The sequence below is a fragment of the Hypanus sabinus genome, chromosome 1 (genome assembly GCF_030144855.1).
Source record: "Hypanus sabinus isolate sHypSab1 chromosome 1, sHypSab1.hap1, whole genome shotgun sequence".
NCBI lineage: Eukaryota > Metazoa > Chordata > Chondrichthyes > Myliobatiformes > Dasyatidae > Hypanus > Hypanus sabinus.
Genome location: NC_082706.1, coordinates 182,551,315 through 182,567,707, shown reverse-complemented (window position 1 = coordinate 182,567,707; position 16,393 = coordinate 182,551,315). Strand labels below are relative to the sequence as shown.

General features: G+C 38.6%; 1 protein-coding gene across 2 annotated transcripts in view; it reads left to right on the top strand.

Annotated features, from left to right (window-relative positions):
• LOC132401058 (somatomedin-B and thrombospondin type-1 domain-containing protein) overlaps positions 1-15,808 on the top strand; it is a 30,377-nt gene extending 14,569 nt beyond the window's left edge. For both annotated transcript variants that reach the window (XM_059982845.1, XM_059982833.1), the window contains exons 2-5: positions 1,111-1,305; positions 2,312-2,390; positions 6,153-6,329; positions 14,299-15,808. In XM_059982845.1, the coding sequence (XP_059838828.1) occupies positions 1,111-1,305; positions 2,312-2,390; positions 6,153-6,329; positions 14,299-14,416 (569 nt within the window). In that variant the 3' untranslated portion in view covers positions 14,417-15,808. The remainder of the gene's footprint in view (positions 1-1,110; positions 1,306-2,311; positions 2,391-6,152; positions 6,330-14,298) is intronic.
• The last annotated feature ends 585 nt before the right edge of the window (positions 15,809-16,393 follow it).

Sequence of the window (16,393 nt, the reverse complement as noted above, 5' to 3'; positions counted from 1 at the left end):
GACACTTGGTTCATTTCCTACACTTTCCATTATTTATTCTGATCAATAGTTTCACTGTCTGTATAAATAATTGTATTTTTTCCATAAAGATCAATGAAATAAAATACCCAAGTGTGATATTACATGACAGCAACAAACTTTAATTAAGGAAAATCCATAGGAGTTTGTGCATAAAGCAAACCTACCAGCTACTGATGTCAGTATATAGCAGATGTTTTATAAAGACTTATAAAGGAGTACAGCAATTCAATGAATGTATTGTGACCTTCAGCTACTGGGTAGTTCATAGTTGTAAAATTGACTGTGGAATTCTAAATTACCAATGATATGTTATTTACAATTTTCTTTCATAGTGTAATAGATTTGATAGCAGTAATAAGTGTTGCATTTCGATGACTTTTATTTTCTAGTAATCATGGTGGAAAATTTACTGACCATTTTTCTTTAAACTTGCAAAGTGAGAAAATAATTCTGTCCCTGGAGAAGTTTGGCAAGTTTATTTATTGCACATTATTAAATTTTCAAACTGCTGCTAACCAGCACTGGATCCCTTCCTAATTCCCTCTGAAATCCACATGAAACCAGATTTATATCTTAAAACATACTTAATATTTCAGGATGAAGATTCTCCAATTAAGATGATTCTGAGGAAGGGCCTTTGACCTGAAATGTCAAAAAATGCCAGATGTATCTCTCTCTTTCCATGGAGGCTGCCTAACTTGCTGAGTGTTTCCAGCTTTTTCTGTTTTCAAGAGTAAGAAACATACATGTTGAAGATAACCCACTGTGATATTTAACCACCCACACATCTGCTTCTGAGTAATTATAGAAATAAGACATCTGTGATGCCAATGAGTAAAGTGTAATTATTCCTTACAAATGACCATTCAGCTGAAAGACTGAAGTTGCTCTCAAAGTAAGAGTGCCGCTGCTGAAGGTTTAAGTTGACATCACCTGGAGTGTGGTAATATGAAATTTAACAGAGGGAGACGCTCCAGTGTTGAAATCAGTCTCGTTATAAACAGTTTCACACTACACTCTAAAGTCCTTACTGCAGAAGAGTAACAACAATCTGGGATAACATGTGGAACTTTGCTCCCTTGATTCCAGCTAGTCCGTGTGTTGTGAGTGAATGGAGCCAGTGGAGTGGCTGCGCTGAGCAATGCGTGCCGAGTGTCCGGATTCGGCGGCGCCACGTCGAACAGGAACCTCAGAATAATGGAGACCCCTGTCCTCCTCTGGAAGAACAAGCAGGCTGCCTGGAGTACACGGATTACCAGGGCACCCACTGTGGGCATTCTCATGGTACTGATCTGAAAGTGTTCCTATTGATATTTACAACCCTTACTTGAATTCATCTCCTCTTAGTGAGGAATTCTTTTTGAACTCTTCATGTTATCTTTTTTTTGCTTGCCAAATTGAAGCATAGCAGTATTAGGGTAAGAAAACAATCTTTCCTGTCCTCCCTGTGTTATGATCTGTCACTCTTAAATTTGTTCATTCATATTTTAATTATAGAAATATGTTCAGTGTATAATGAGCCTCATAATTTATTTTAAAACATGCTAAATTGTAACAATCTTTTTTTTCATTTTTACACCAATTATTCTATGTCTTCCAGTCATCTGGCAATTGATGCTAAACTCTGTCCCCTGCATGTAGAATGCATGACCTCATCACATGGGATGCTTAGAGTTGGCAGAGACAAGACAGCATTGTTCCATTAGTCAGGGTTGGATTTGTATTTGGATCTCCACTGTGAAAGGATAGTGGTTTAACTCAGTGTGATGCAACATAATTATTTTCTTTGAAATGTGATTGTCACATCTAATCCTGAGAACAATTATTACTGCATAGACTCTTTCTATTATAACTTTGCATAAATGAGCATGAAGCTGTAACATTACCATGAATAATGTTTGGTGAACAGATATTCATTTGAATACTTGACGATAGATATTAATATTCAGAGAACTCTGATGATAGTCACAAAAGATAACCGTCTTCTTCAATGCTATTCTACTCCAGAATGCAGAATTAGCCACCGTGATGATAACATAGGTTTTATTAGAGCTATGACTGAATGCTAGTATTAAGTTATTCATGATGAATAAACTGTTTCCATTTTATGATGCCTTTTACATCCGATAATCTTCTCGATCAGGGAATTAATTTTGAAACATGATAATGTAGGAAACTGAAGCAGCTATAATAATAAGCGAGAAAAACTTATCTGTGATCAGCTGATAACCCTATCGGTCTATATTTGGCATTATCTTATCCTACTCAATATTTTGTTTTACTGCCCTAGAACCTGCTTTTATAAGCACTGCAGAATACAATAATGAGAGAAGACAGCACACTTCGTTTGGGGATGAAAAGATGCCTGGGTGAGTAACAATTAATACCAGGTTGATCCTCTGAACAGACGTGACTGTATATCAGAAGCAAACTATGTAATATACAGTATGTCTTCGTGTTCTTAATCTGAATAGTTGTTAAAGTCTGCACTAAATGGGTTAAAATTAGAAGCAATATTTGTAATTTGGACTGTGAATAATTAGTGCTTTTTTGACCAGAAGTTTCTTCTTGAAACTTTAACATTTCTCTTTTTTGTTAGCAATTTCAGTTGCCGTGGATTTTCAGCATTTTTTTTAACTTTAAACCATTATTTTTAATAAAAAATAACAAATACATACAAGGAGCAGGGATTAATGCAAGTATAGAGCAGCAGAAGGCTTGCTAATATAATAAATGCATAGCAACTGAGTTAAAAAATGTCAGGGAGTGACACAGAAAAAGCAAGATTCATTTATGGCTCTGTATGAAGAAATTCCTTTATCATTAGAGTGACTGGAATTTGCCAGTAATATAGCCAGACTCTTGTAAATAAAAAAAAAGGCTTGTATTAAACTTTGAAAAGTGCAAATTCAGGTTTTTAATATGTTGTTTTCCTCGGGATTTTGTCAGCTTTGACCATGACAGTGAAAGTAAACAGTGAAGATGGACCAGGGGATACATTTTTCATCAAGTCAGGTCTGCCTCCCGGCAACAGTCAACTTATGGCATTGTGCCAGTGGGGGCCCCTGCTGCTGTATCATCCTGTTCTGAGCAACTTATGGTAAAGAGGGCATGGACAACATGGGAACCAGTAAATATTAGCAAACTTTTTTAAGGTGATTAGCAAATGCTCTTTGGAAGCATAGTGATCTGACGAGACACAATCGGAAGATCTTTCAGTTAAGCTGGCTAACTTGTGGGCTACCAGTTTATTGATTGCTATTCTCCATTTCCATTTTCCTTTTTATCAAATTCCAACATAAGCCCTACTTATGGAAAACATGTCACTTTGTCAGGAACAGTGTCACAAACAACCCACAGAGTTTCTCTCTGAATCTAGTGGAAAGGAAAATAAGTGATTTTAACTTGGGTGATTCATTGGGTTTGTAAAGAGAGGGTCAAGCCTAAAGAACCTGTTAGAAATTTTAGAAAAGGTTCACAAAGTAGTGGACAGGGAAACATCTTTGGGTGTTAATTACATTGATTCATAGAAGATAATTGATAAAGTCACCTCGAAGAAAATGTTATGGATATCAGTAAATAAGAAGTAAGAGGCTTTCATTTTGGACCTAAGTACTTTCTAACTGATGAAATATCCGAAACTGTGGAAGTTGTTTCTGTGCTGAATGAATCTGTGAATGGAGTTCCAAAGATATCTGCGCTAAATGAGCTCCTGTCAAGGATGAAAGCTGATATATACAGTACATTGCAGTTCTCTCTGACTGGCAGAGTATATGAAACAGTCGGCGATGAAATTGAGCAGGGAGAGCCCTAGAGGCAGGAGCAAGCATTTCTGTTAATGGAGTCAATAGTGGTGGTAAATTGACTCTATTTGAATTGTTGCTAAATAGTAACATTCTACTGAGTGGCACTTAAGAGGAAGAAGAAAAGGACCATGCATTTGAGCATTCCCTTTTACAGTTTTGGGTCTTAGTTTAGAGGTCTGCAGTCGATGAAATATTTTTTGAAGTTTGCTTGTTGCTTTAATATAGGTAAATTGTGTGCATATTCCTACATACATGGTTGCTGTTATACCTCTGGATAGTGTAAGCGAGTGGCTGTGTATGGTTGTGAGACATTGAAGATTTTTGTACAGACACAGCAGAAGGAAACATTATTGGCGAAGTCCTATGGACTTCTGTGAAGAGGTAGTGGACAAGGACACTGCGAGCAAGTTTGATGATGGGGCATCCCTAGATTAGAATAGTTACGGACGTGGTGAAAAGGTCTGGAGAGGAGTTAATGGGGACAGTTACAGAAAATAAACAGTACGGAATCTGGAGTGGTCTCAGATGACACCTTAAGTTGGGGGATTGGATGGAGGGAGCAGGAGTGTTGACTACACTTCTGTGGGGTAGTGCATTGGTGTTCCAATCTGGAGCAAGCTTTTAATGTAAGGACTCAAATAAATCCCTCTGCAACCACCCTGCCTACACGATGTCCACATTTTGAAATTCTGTGCACATTCATATGCCTATCTGAGAGCCTGTTAAGAATCTCTGTTGTATTTGTATCCACTATCCCCGCTAAGAGTGTATTCCAGACAGCCACCTCTCTGAAAAAAAAAACTTGCCCGGCACATCTCCTGGAACGTTACTCTCTCTTCTTAAATGCATGCCCTCTAGTTTTAGGCATTTTGATCCTGAGGAAAAGATACTGACTGTCTGTCCATGCCTCTTAATCTTATAAACTTCTATCAGATCTCCCCTCAGCCTCTGCCACTCCAGAGAAAACAACCCAAGTTTGACAAATCTCTCATTTTGGCACATGCCCTTGAATCTGGGCAGCATCCTGGTGAGCCTCTTCTGTACCCTCTCTGAAGCCTTGGCATCCTTCCTACAATAGCCTACCAGAACTGAATACAGCACTGCAGATGCAGTCTATCTAGAATTTCCTAAAGCAGCAACATGATTTCCAGAGGAACACTCTTTCGCTTGGCGGTATACATCCGTATGGTTGAATGACAAAAAACTGATTGTGAACTTGGACTTGAATTCTTCTGCACACCACTGTTGTACCGTGGAGGCTATTTGAGTTATGGTCACCTTCCTGTCAGCTTGAACCAGTCTGGCCATTCCCTTCTGATCTCCCTGATTAACAAGACATTTTTGCCCTCAGAACTGTCACTCATTGGATTTCTTTTTGTTTCTCTGTAAATCCTGGAGACTGCTGTGCATGAAAATCCCAGAAGGTTAGCAGTTGCTGAGATATTCAAACCCCCCTCCTCCCCATCTGACACTAGCAATCGTTCTATGGTTAAAATCACTTAGAACATATTTCTTCCCCATTCTGACATTTACTCAGAACAACAAGTGACCCTCTGTACCACGTCTACATGCTTTAATGATTTGAGTTGCAGCCACATGATTGACTGTTTAGGTCCTTATGTTAATAAGTTAATAAAATGGCCATTGAATGTACTTTCAAACTGGGATGGTATAGAATTTGGAGAGAAACCTGAAGTTGGTTGTCTCATATACCTTATGCTTCTGCTTTTGATAAAAGCAGAGATCTGGGAACTGGGAGGAACTATTGAAAACATATTGACAAGCTGTTGCCATGTACTACGATGATATTACATGTGTTGCTTGAGATATATTGGCCATGGAACAACTTCACTACAGATCTACAAGAATTTTAGCAAGTCTTTAAATGTTAGATTATGAGCACACGTAACCTAGGCTTCAATGCATTGTAGAAAGCTAAGAGGTAATCTATTTAGATTTTTTTTAGTGCTTTGGGAGGAATTGCTAGAGTGCATTAGGAATACTTTGATTATAACCTAATCAGTGAGAGGCTGGAAACAAACTCAGATTCAGACCATTCAGGGAAAAGGTTAGAAAAGTCTTCTTAATAGAAATCGACAACCATACAACACTCTTCCAAAGTATACAGTAAATATCAGATCAATCAGTAATCTTCTACCTGAGAACCAGCTTTTTGGATATAGTCGAGAACGTGAAGGGATATGGTGTAGGGCTGAGTGCGTGGAGTTTGGATGTAGATCCGCCACCATCTCAATGAATACTGGATAGGCTCCGAGCTAAATTTATCTGTGTTTGTAATTTGCTATTTCTTATGTTATCAATCAGATATTGTGCGGAGTTTGTGATTGAGTCGCTGTCCTTCCACTGCACTGTGGAGAACCGTCCATTCGCCAGGTGGATGCAGTACCTCCGAGAAGGTTACACTGTTTGTGTAACATGTCAGCCACCAGCCCTGAATGCACACAACCACCGTTGTCATGGTGATGGGGCCAATATTAATGGGTAATTATAAACTCATTCAAATTTGATATATGAACATTAAGTATAGCAAATTAATTTTAAAAATAATATTTACTGTTTTGCAGTTCATGACACTTTTCCATTATTGAACATAATCACTCATTACCAATTTTGAATTGATTAGGTTTGTTGGACATAATTACAAAAGGCATATCAGAAACAGTGGATAAGTTAGGACATTTGCTATATAATATAGACTTTTTTTAAGATCATACCTTATGCATGGTATGCGCCACACACACCACTTTCCTCACTGTACCTATCTGTGAAATTACTTGATTGGTAAGCCTCTTCATAGTTTCCTGTAGAAAAATTCAGAAAGGCTTTGAATACCATATCTTCCATGTTTGCATCCTGTTAAACATATTTTTTTCTTTTCTGTGGATATCTCTGAAATTAGTAAACTTTGAAAAAGTAATAGGATGACTTATGAGTTTGAAAATTAAAACATTAAAATTTTAAAACTTTTTAAAAATCACTTAAATATGAAATAATTGAAACTATTGAATTTATTTAAAGTAACATACAGTGCCTTGTAAAATTATTCAGTCCATAAGCCTTTGTTCACATAAATATTAAACCAGGGATTTAGATCAATTTAACTGAAAAATTTTATTTGTGAATCACATGCTCTATATGTCACAGTAGAGTCCAAAAATAGGGAAAATTGTAAAGCATGAAAACTAAAATTTCTATGTTAGCAGTTGAAAAGTATTCATCCCCCTTTGCTCAGAGGTAGTTGACCCACCTCTTGCAGCTATTACATCCAGTAGTCTTTTTGGATAAGTCTCTATTAGCTTTGTATTTTGTGATGAAGCAAGATTTGCCCGGATGGTATGAGATTTCTCGAACATCCAGTAATTCCCTCACTCCTCCCCGTACTCTCCTATCAGATACTCCCTTTTATCTCTTTCACCAATTGAATTTCCAGTTTCTTACTTCACCCCTCCCTGTCTCCTGGTTTCACCTATCACCTACTACCTTGTACTTTTTCCTCCCCTCCCCCACCTTGTTACTCTTGACTTCTCATTTCTTTTTCCATTCCTGGCCTGAAACGTCAACTGTACTTTTTTCCATGAATGCTGCTTGGCCTGCTGAGTTCCTCCAGCATTTTGTGTGTGTTGCTTTGATTTCCAGCATCTGCACATTTTCTTTTGTTGGTGATTTTATCCACGCTAGTACTTTTCCTGTAATACCATGGGCTCTTATCTGGTTAAGCAGCCTCATGTATGACACCTTGTTAAAAGCCTTCTGAAAATCCAAGTAAACAACATCTACTGACTCTCCTTTATTGATCATGCCTGTTATTTCCTCACAGAATTCAAACAGATTTATCAAGCAAGTCTTCTCCTTACGGAAACCATGCTGACATTGGCTTGTTTTGTCATGTGCCTCCAAGCACTCTGAAATGTCATGTTTAATAATGGACTCCAACCTCTTCCTAATCAGTGAGGTTAGGCTAATTGGCCTATAATTTCCTTTCTGCTGCTTTCTAAAAGGCTGGAGTGACGTTTGCAATTTTCCAGTCCTCAGGAACCATTCCAGAATCTAGTGATTCTTGAAAGATCATTAATAATGCCTCCACAATCTCTTCAGCTACCTCTTTCAGAACCCTGGTGTGTAGTCCATCTAGTCCAGGTGACTTACAGCTTCCCAAGTGCCTTCTCCTTTGTAATAGCAATGACACTGACCTCTACCCCCAACACTTATTGCTTGTATCATCCACAGTTAAAACTAACACAAAATTCTTACTAAGTTTGTTCCGCATCACTATCTTTACAGTGTAATTTCCTAGTGGTCTGATACCCACTTTCACTTTATATAACTTTTATATATCTGAAAAAAAAACATTTGTATCTCTTATATTATTGGCTCTCTTACTTTCATATTTCATCTTTTCTCTCTTTATGGCTTATTTAGTTGCCTTTTTTTTTTAAAAAAAGCTTCCTGTCCTCTCTTTTATGCTGTCTTTGACTTCTCTTGTCAGCCACGGTTGTGTCCTCTACCCTTTAGAATACATTTTCTTCTTTGCCCTGTATCTATCCAATGCCTTCCAAATTGTTCCCAGAAGCTCCAGTCATTGCTGCTCTGCAGTCATCCCTGCTAATTTCCATTTCCAATCAACTTTGGCCAGCTTCTCGCTCGTGCCTCTGTAATTCCCTTTCTCCCTCTCAAACTGCCGAGTGTATTCCATCATTTTATGATCACCACTTCCTATGGGTTGTACCTTAAACTCCCTAATCAAATCTGGTTCATTACACAACACCCAATCAAAAATTGCTTTTCCTCTAGTGCACACAACCACCACCTGCTCTAAAAATCTATTTTGTAGGGATTCTTCAAGTTTCTTTTCTTGGAATCCAGCAGCAACCTGATCTTCCCAATCTACGTGCATAATGAAATCCCCTATGACAATGACAACACTGCCCTTTTTACATGCTTTTTCTTTCTCCCGTTATAATTTGCACTCCATATCCTGGCGGCTATTTGGAAACCTTTATATAACTCCCAATAGGGTCATTTTACACTTGTAATTTCTTAACTGTACCACAAGAAAGTTGTTTACCATTGCAGTATAAAATAGCACAATTCAATATGCTACAATCATGAGAAGACTGGACATCCAATGCAATACACAGAAAATGCTGGAGAAACTGAGTAGGTCAAACAGCCCGTATAGAGAGGAAGAAATAGTTGTGTTTTAGGCTGAGACCTTTCTTCAGCACAACTCAACGTGCTATATTCTGCTGGAAATGCAGGTCAATCTTGCAAAATGGAATTATTTGCTACATAATGGGTTTTGTCACCAGTAAATTGATTTCAGTTTCAAATGACTTCAGAAGCTTAAATTTATTTGGATTTAACTAGTTAGATCATTGATTTACCATGAATACTTGAGAGTATTGTCCTTTAGAAGTATTCATCGTAATTCAATGATCTCATTAGCTAAATCCTAATCAATTTAAGCTCAATGATTATTTAGTTAAATTTACTTTAGACAGCAAATCAATTGCGTAGTAAGTTGTAAAATATTTAAACGATCTGATCTGTGTTGGTATATTATGCAAACGTTACTTAAACCCTATGAATGTTTCAGTAAACGTTACTTAAACCCTATTCTTTACAGATGCTAACAAAGCACGATGTACATATCCGATATTTCCTCTTTAATGAAAATTTTAAAAACTGCAGATGTTGGAAAACTAAAATTAAAAAAAAAACAGAAAATGTTGCAAACACTCAGCAGGTAAAGCAGCCTCTGTGGAAATAGAAACAGAGTTATTGCTTTAGGTTGGAGATCTTTCATCTGAGCAACGCACCTTGTTTCTTTCTGCAGATGCTGCCTAACCCGTTGTTTCCAAAATTTCCTGTTTATTTTCAGTTGAGTGTGCAATGGTATTGGGTTCGCTGACCATGAAGTTCTAAACTCAAACAAAGACCTTCAGCCCTATCAGAGATAAATAGCCACAAGTATTCTCACTAGTGCAGATTATACTGTAACTACCTTATCTTATATTCTCCATGGCAAGTTTAGTTGCCAATACCCACAATTAGAGCAGTGGGTCCCTTCTCCCAACCAAGGAGAAGATACTTCCAGCTACCAAAGCAGCTAAACACAGTTCATTTATTTTCAGTGATACATATGTACAATGTACTGTGTATGTAATCAAAATGGCTTCTTTGGTTTGCTAGAGTAGGAATGCTTTTATGTCTTATGTGTTTTTTTCTCGCAGTTGTTTAGCCTTGGACTTGCTGATATGGGGATTGTATTCATTTGTTAACCAATGGGGAATGTTATTTTGTCTTGTGGGGCTGGGAGCTTGGGAGGTTCCGCGGTCTTTTGGGGGGAGGCAGGAGCAAATGTAACACTTACCCAACAGGCTGGTATATGTCTAGGGGAAAAGGAGATCCAGCCACTCACCAACCCCACCTCCTGTACACGCAGGTGCTGTGAGAATCAAGTTTATGTCGCGCGTACACACAATATCAAACTCACACCGGATACCGTTACAGAATACACTTTAAAGATTTTACTAAAACTAAAAGAGTACTATGCAATACAGTATATATGAAGGAAAAGAAAATAAAGCAAAAGGCGCCAACTTAACAAAGTTCAGTCAGTTTAGTGCACATCGTTGGAGCTCAGCCATTGAACCATTCGACCCCTCGTCACTTGCTTCCGACCTCCACGTCCTCGCACCTGGGACCACCCCGGTGGTCAACAGAACAGTGCAGCACACGTCCACCTTCCTCCGCGTCTCCTTCCTGCCTCCCCCCAAAAGACCACGAAACCTTCCAAGCTCCCAGCCCCACAAGACAAAATAACATTCCCCATTGGTTAACAAATGAATACAATCCCCACATCAGCAAGTCCAAAGCTAAACAACTGCAAGAAAAAAACAAATCAGACATAAAAGCATTCCTGCTCTAGCAAACCAAAGAAGCCATTTTGATTACATACACAGTACATTGTACACATATTTAAATCCAAACACCACTCTTAAAACACATTTAAAACTCAGAAGATTTCCACCTTAAACGTTCCCAAATCACAAACCGTTTCTAAAACACAACACATTTGAAAAACACAATGCATTTCCTAAACATAAATGACAAAGAATAAACAATTTCGAAAACACATATAAAATTCCTATAAACTAAAAAGATATACCATGATGCAAACAAATAATTTGTCACAGAAACTGAAGCTTGAATATGGATTTTAATTCAACCATGTTTCTCTCATCTTCTTGATGTTGTTTACCTCATTCCTAATAAGCCAGAACTACTTTTTATATTTATATCTTTTTTCTACCACTTCAGTGACTTCACACACATATATATCCTCAGATATTGTTTAAACACAAATGGTCTAAAAGCATCTTTTGGAGACATAGACCTCAACTAAGATTATAAATACTGTCAAACCAACTTCCATGAGTACATATACCCCTCAACTATGACATCAGTTATTGATATACTAAATGACACTATCCATCTGTTCTGCAAGCTTCTTCGAACTAAGCAACTTAAGAATCAGCTTGTCTGTTTGAAACAACCCAAATAAAAAAAAGACCTTTGTATTTATGTAACACCCTGGGAAAGGGTTCACTGCTAATGTAATGGTTTCTCTGTAGCTGCAGTGTTTGGGTTATGACTAGAGATAATGGGGGCTTTGGAACATGCACTGGCCAGTGACAGCAGGTGTTTTTCTTTCCTATGTGCCCGAGAGAAAGGAATTCATGGGGTGCTTTTGGGTTCGGGAGAAGATGAAGAGAGAAGATGCCAGAATGGGGAAGTCATAGACTGCAGGACTGAGCGGACTTTGAGTGAGGTCGGGAGTCAATGACGTCCAGGGGAAATTGATGAACAATGACAGACGGGAAATCAATGAGTTCCAACATGTGCATTAGAGGTGGTGGAATCCGTTAGTCTCGCGAGACCATGGATCTGTGCCTGGAAAGTCTGCTGGAGTGTCCTCTCCAGGGCGCAGGCCTGGGCAAGGTTGTATGGAAGACCAGCAGTTGCCCATGCTGCAAGTCTCCCCTCTCCACGACACTGATGTTGTCCAGGGGAAGGGCAAAGGCCAATACAGTGTAGTCGCAGGAGTTTCCAGATTGAGATTGAAGGCAACGTCGGACTGTCTTAGGGACCTCAGCTCCGGATGTGTCCTCAGGGTTTACTCCCGAAGCCTTTCCCATGAGTGGGTATGGCCGCAAGGCAGCAGAGGTTTGAAATCAGAGCTTTCCTCTCTTAGATGGACTGCCTTTCCAGGCTGACGAGCTCTATCTACCCATTAGACTGTTTCCATAAAATGGACCCTTTTTCTTTTTGTTTTCTTTACCAGCCCTATAGTCAAATTAAGAATTATAAAGCTTAATCATTTAATTGCATATAGTGTATTGTTTGTTATTTCGTGGTACTGATTTGTAACAGGGGAACACATCATGCAGCATCCATGCAAACAAGATTTCTCAAGTTTGGCTGGGCCGGAGGCTGCCTCCCCTTAGTTTATCAGGGAGTAAAACTTCTTATGTTGCATCTCTATAATAATGTACAAGCAATAAAGAAGGGAAATATGGGAGGATGTTGCCCAAACACTAAAATTGTATATATAATTATTTTGTATATATATTACAGTCAGATATGCAATCAGATGAATGAATTGATAAATCTGATGGCCGGGTGGAAGAACTATTATACCAATGCCTAAGAAGAATAATGTGGGCTGCCTTAATGACTATCACCCGGTAGCACTCAGATCGACAATCATGAAATGCTTTGAGAGGTTGGTTATGACTAGACTGAACTCCTGCCTCAGCAAGGACCTGGTCCCATTGCAATTTGCCTATTGTCCTAATAGGCAAACGCAATCTCAATGGCTCTCCACACGGCTTTAGACCAGCTGGACAACACAACCATCTATGTCAGAATGCTGTTCATCGACTATAGCTGAGCATTTAATGCCATCATTCCCACAATCCTGATTGAGAAGTTACAGAATCTGGGCCCCTGTACCTCCCTCTGTAATTGGATCCTCGACTTCCTAACCGGAAGACCACAATCTGTGTGGATTGGCGATAACATATCCTCCTTGCTGACGATCAACATTGGTGCACCTCAGGGGTGTGTGCTTAGTTCATTGCTTTACTCTCTATATACACATGACTGTGTGGCTAGGCTTAGCTCAAAAACCATCTATAAATTTGCTGATGATAAAACCATTTTTGGTAGATGAGAGGGCGTACAGGAGTGAGATTTGCCAACTAGTGGAATGGTGCTACAGCAACAACCTGGCACTCAATGTCAGTAAGATGAAAGAGCTGATTGTGGACTTCAGGAAGCGTAAGACGAAGGAACACATACCAATCCTCATAGAGGAATGAGAAGTGGAGAGAGAGAGAGAGCAGCTTCAAATTCCTGGGTGTCAAGATCTCTGAGGATCCAACCTGGTCCCAGCATATCGATGTGGTTATAAAGAAGGCAAGACAGTGGTGTTGTGCTTTTTTCACCACACAGCTGGTATGTATAGACCTGGTGAGATCTTCAGAGATGTATACTGTATACTGAAGAAATTGAGGCTGTTCACCCTCTCATCTATGGTCCCATTGATTTCAATAGGGGCTAGCCTGTCTCCGTTCTTTCTTTAATCCACGATCAACCCCTTTGTCTTTCGACATTGAGGGAGAGATTGTTTTCTTGGAACCACTGTGTCAGGGCGTTGACTTCTCCTTCGGAGGCTGTCTTATTATTGTCGGAAATAAGGGCTATCAATATCGTGTCATCTGCAAATTTGATCAGCAGATCAGAGCTGTGCGTAGCAACACAGTCGGGTGTATAGGGAGTAGATGAGGGGGCTCAGGACACAGCCTTAGGGTGCTCCTGTGTTGAGGATCAGAGGGGCAGAGTTGATGGAGCCCATCCATATCACCTTCTGGTGATCTGACAAGAAGTGCATGATCTAGCTACACAAGGTGGTGTGCAGGCTGAGGTCTTTGAGCTTTTTGACGAGTTTTATACGACAGTTTGAGCAGCAATAAAATAGGTGTTGTGGGATAGCAATCTGCACCATCGGCAGAATGCCTTCCAAATACAGAGCTTGTTTGCAAAGCTGTTCTTTAGAAAATCTTTGTTTTAACTTAAATCTGATTACTGCTTTCCGTTTACATTTTAAGAACTGAAGACTGACTTCCTGCAGTATTCTTATAAGTTTACTTACATCTGTTTTTGATCTTACAAGTATAGCTTCTGTGTTTTTAGAAAGCATGCTTAGTATCCAGGACAGTGAGACCACACCCATAACAAGTGAGGGTGTGACATTTAACATTAGGGATGCTTTGTTGGACTTCATTAGCATAAAAGGCAGCCATACTACATCTGTATTTCTATTGCTACAGTTTTCTACATACATTTGTAAGATTTTTGTCTGTTGTATTTGTATTTCTGGCAGGACTCGTATATCACAGTGGCAAGCAGTGGGTAATTCTCGGTGCAGAGGAACGTGGAAAAGAGTGAATGGGGGACTGCAGTGCTCATGCCCTAGTGTCCACAGTTTTATTTTTACTTGAGTAATTATTCATTATCTTAGAAACATTCTGCACAGTTACCAATTTATGATTATGTTTACTGTACATTGGAAAAAACATCATTTTACTTTGAGGATCACATTTCACAAATATTATTGCCAAACAGAATTGCATAAGTCTGAATGTGAATTAAGGTCTTAAAATATTAGTTTGAATTGTTAATGTTCTGAAAACACGGTTGGTGATCATTTGTGAAGTTTAACATACATACTTAGATTCAAAACTTGAAATTCCTTCTGACCATCTTCCACAATATGGTTGTATTTTTAAGGGCTTATTTGAAAATTAGTAGCATGATTTTCTCCAATTTAGTATTAATTCTAATCACTATGAACACATTAACCATTTATCCTTTCTCAGGATTAAATCATATCCCGGTCATTTAGATTTTTAAAAAAGCTCAGATTAGATAGAAGTGTATCTTAAACACATGTGCAATACTTTGACAGTGGCTTAAAAATCTTACTTAGGATGTCATAACATCAGAGTGCAGATTGCAGAAATGATGGGAAGCAGCTCCCAAGCAAATTCTGTGGATTTCTTATTGAGAATTCTGCATTGCATCTGGACTGGATTTATTTGGCCAAGGTACAAATAAATAAAAAAACAATTGTGCTAGTTCTTCAGGCAAGTCAGTGCATTTTTATAAGGGCAAAACCAAATGTGTGTTTTGAGGTTTTAGCCCAGTATCAATTCATAACTGCATTTAAGAGTGCTAGTAAAAGGACACTCTTACATTGGGTCTTCCACAATGATGATGGCCACTGAGAACCAGTAGTTGGTGACATAAGCCATCTTGGCCATCCATGGTTTCAGTATTTTCATATTAGACATCAGGCTCATACAACGTGCCAGAGAGCTCTAGATCATCACGCAGCATCAGCCAATGGCATTTTAATTTGTAGCACTTATGACTGACTCTATGGAAGCAGAAATCCAGTGTGTGGTGTGACCTCACCAAAATTTGAAAAGTGCACATCAACTCAGAAGGATGTCAGCTAGTAAGTGTGTGTATGTCTTATGGCAAATTTAAAGTGAAGTTCATTTTAAGAATTGCTTATGGTGAAGTTTACATATGCAACAAAAGATTATTAAAATTTAGGAAAAGTCAGAAAGAGGCATTCTAATGATGGAAGAAAACCAGAATGTTTTTCTTGTTTCTTATTATTAAAATATGGACATTAGTAATAACCAACTACAGAATACTGTGCAGTTTACAGCTGTTGGAAAAGTGTATAATGAGAGAATGCATCTAGTACTGCTAATAACTTTTACAGTAGAAACTCACAAGCTTCATGCATGAGTATGTTTTTGACACTGGAATGACATCTTTTTCAGTTTGGCATTGCACAAAATATAAATTACATTTGTCATCATGGAAATATATCAGTTAAACTTTGCAAATAAATGTTAAAAACATTGTTGCATGGTGAGATATGGACTCATTTTATTTACCTGATTTATCTGTTGGATCGATTGAGAACTGGAGCTGCAGTAGTTATTACAAATCAAAATATTGAGTTATGACCAGAATAAAGCTAATGCCCTATTCATTTGGGTGAGGGGGCAACTGTTTCCACTATAGAATGAGCTATCAGAGGGAGTGGTTGAGGCAAGTACAATATTATCATTTAAGAAGCACTTGACTAGATACATGGAGGAGAGGAGCCTGGAGGGATATATGGGATGGACACAGGAAAATGGGACTAGCTCCTGGACAATGTGGTCAGTGTGGATGCATTGAGCCACCAGGCCTATATCCATGCTGTATTGCTCTGTGACTTTCACCATGAACACTTATGCAACATATTGGACATTTCTGCCATTTCTTTGTTTGCAGCTTTTATTTCACCAACATTGATGTATAGAGGCCCAACATTTATCTCACTAGCCCTCTCCCAATTTATATATCTAATAACTTGTACTTCTGTGCAAGTTTTCTCCCAAAATTAATTTTCA